At 51.9% G+C, this 2,320-nt stretch overlaps 1 protein-coding gene across 3 annotated transcripts; it reads left to right on the forward strand.

Annotated features, from left to right (window-relative positions):
- The first annotated feature begins 942 nt into the window (after positions 1–942).
- On the forward strand, positions 943–2,292 carry H310_15135 (hypothetical protein). 3 transcript variants are annotated; one of them, XM_008883114.1, is made up of 4 exons: positions 943–1,382; positions 1,441–1,834; positions 1,878–1,979; positions 2,029–2,292. In XM_008883114.1, exons 1-4 carry the CDS (start codon positions 1,336–1,338, stop codon positions 2,086–2,088), a joined length of 603 nt encoding a protein of 200 aa, XP_008881336.1. In that variant the 5' UTR covers positions 943–1,335; the 3' UTR covers positions 2,089–2,292. The 3 variants fall into 3 exon arrangements, with proteins under 3 accessions (XP_008881336.1, XP_008881335.1, XP_008881337.1); XM_008883113.1 differs by having other exon boundaries at positions 1,878–2,114; XM_008883115.1 differs by having other exon boundaries at positions 943–1,834; positions 1,878–2,114.
- The last annotated feature ends 28 nt before the right edge of the window (positions 2,293–2,320 follow it).

Here is a 2,320-nt window from a genome sequence, read left to right on the forward strand (position 1 = left end):
GTTGCATGTCTTCGATGCAGCTTTGTCGCAGTCCTCCATGCAGGAAGTGAAGCTAACCCTCCTTATGTCAACACATCAATTCCTGGCATTAATCCAAAACAGAGTAGTTCTCATACGGAGTCAACAAACCTAACAGTTAGTACTGTGTATGGTGACATACGCACTTTAGATCGAAGGCTTCCAAATGCATTCAATATATATTCTACTTTGTAGGCAGAACTGGCTCTTTTGTTCTTCTTTGTAGGCAACACCATCGTAAAATTCGAATTAACATTTGATGCATAGATTGCAATAAACAATGTGGGAATGGTGGTAACCTCCGCTGTTCAGGACTCTGGTGAAGTGGAGCGAATCCCTCAACTGGGTACTCCGGGTAGATACATAGCAGTATTTCAAGCAAACTGCCGAGTCGCTGGTCACTGTCAACCGCAATGGCCAGGTACGGCGGTCGACAGGCAAAGTGAGGTTGATGATCCATCTTGGCTTAGGCGGAGAATCGGCAGCTCCGCGAACACTTGGCCCAAGCTCTTGGTGCGTGCACTCGTTTCTGGCGCAGAAAGGCTTGTGCGTTCTGACTTGCGGCCTACTAGCGCGACTCGAGCAAGTACAACATGAAAACCGCGTGCTGCGTTAACTCAACCTGAATCTGCAACCCAAAGTTGCGTCCCTACCGTTTCCGGTGTTTAATCCCGACCCCCAAGCTGCTGCGGCCATCCGTCCTCCTGGACTATAGACTCCCTTCACTTGCAAGAAACGTTAACTTATAGAGAGAACTCCCTTCTTCCTGACCATTGCCGCCGCCGCCGTCCCCTGTCGTGTATTGTGCGGATGGATCCGGATACCACCTTGTTTTTTAATATGCAGTGTTCTATACATTTTCCTTGAGAAATTTTCCACTTGAGAAAAATTGATGATAGCTCCGATGTCAATGCATCCGTCGACCCTCCCTTTTCACAACTTGATGACGTGTCGGCGGCGCTGCGGCGCGTTCGTTTTGCTGGGGCTCCAGCTCCTCATCGTTTCAACCTATGCACAGAACTATGCACAAAACATGTACTGTGGCCGCCGTGAGTGCTACGCCATTCTTGGCTTGCGAGGACAAGAAACAACCGCAACAACGGCGGACATCCGACGGACATACAGGACACCGTCACTGCAATTCCACCTGGACAAGAACTCGAGTCCCGACGCGGCCCAGATATTCCAGGAAATTGAAACAGCATACGAAGTGTTGTCGGGGGGTCTCTCTCGACAAGCGTATGATCATGCACGTCAACCACGTGTACGCGCCAAAATCTGACGACCGTGTGATGTTTTTGTCGCTCGTGCAATACTATGTTCAGCTGCATCGCCACTGGCAAGCACTGGCGTACTTTCGAGAGGTAAGTCCCCTTCAGACTCGTGTTGTTCCTCCCATGGTCATGCTGTCGTTCCTCCAAGAGCCAAGACGTCGTGCCCAAGCTCAATCGATCCAATGAAGTCGAAGTGCTCAGGCAAGTTTAAAGACGCGGCAGCGCGGGGTTGGAGGGAAAGACAAGAAGCAGAAGAAAGAGCACATCCGCGCCGAGGAAACAGCGATCGTCGACGAACTCATGGAGAATGCAGAAATCTCTGGCGGATACACCAAGCCCAGGTTTGTCTGCCAGCTCATCGAACGTTTCCTCGGTGCTTGAATGCACAGCGTGGCCAACCTGTTGGTCGTCGGCTTGACGCTCCTGCCCGTCACAATTGCCAAGGTCGCGCAGTGGCACCTCAGGTGGTGGTTCAATTACTCACAGTGCGAAACGATCCTTTCGCCCCCGAGGACGTGGAGTACCTCACGTGCAAAGCTCTGGTATAATCGGCATGTCCACCAACTCATGACTCTGTGTGCCCAGGGCATCTCGCCAGAGTATTTCCACAGCGAACAATTCATCGAAGACCTAGACGAAGTGTTGACTCGCGAGTTGTGGCAGCCGGAGAACATGCTCGCGTACCAAGTATTTCGCACCATTCAAAATCTACCGTCAGATAATCCAACTTGTGAAGCTACATGCGCCAAACAACGCGCCGGCACCCGATCGAGACGTCAGAAAACATGCACTGTGAAAGTATCCAGCAAGGCCCTTGCTTAGCCGCCAACGGCGCGCCCGTGACACAACCAGTCGTAGGGAGGTCTGGTTGGAACCAGTACGCCTTTCGGGCTAGCACGCGCTGCATCATGGGCTCGAAGAAACACAGCGGATATCGAACATCGCGAACAGCCTAGGATGCCAACAGCATTTGACTAACAGCGTCGTCCTCCTGATTCAATGCGCTTCCACTTGGGCCTTCCTCGCTT

Source organism: Aphanomyces invadans (genome assembly GCF_000520115.1).
Source record: "Aphanomyces invadans strain NJM9701 unplaced genomic scaffold supercont1.186, whole genome shotgun sequence".
In the NCBI taxonomy this organism is placed as follows: Eukaryota; Oomycota; class Saprolegniomycetes; order Saprolegniales; family Verrucalvaceae; genus Aphanomyces; species Aphanomyces invadans.

Excerpts from the sequence above, each read along its gene's own strand:
- H310_15135 (XM_008883113.1), top strand. The coding sequence starts at position 1,336 with ATGTTCAGCTGCATCGCCACTGGCAAGCACTGGCGTACTTTCGAGAG. Across the intron at positions 1,383-1,440 it reads CACTGGCGTACTTTCGAGAG|AGCCAAGACGTCGTGCCCAA; the intron begins GTAAGTCCCCTT and ends CGTTCCTCCAAG. Across the intron at positions 1,835-1,877 it reads ACCTCACGTGCAAAGCTCTG|GGCATCTCGCCAGAGTATTT; the intron begins GTATAATCGGCA and ends CTGTGTGCCCAG.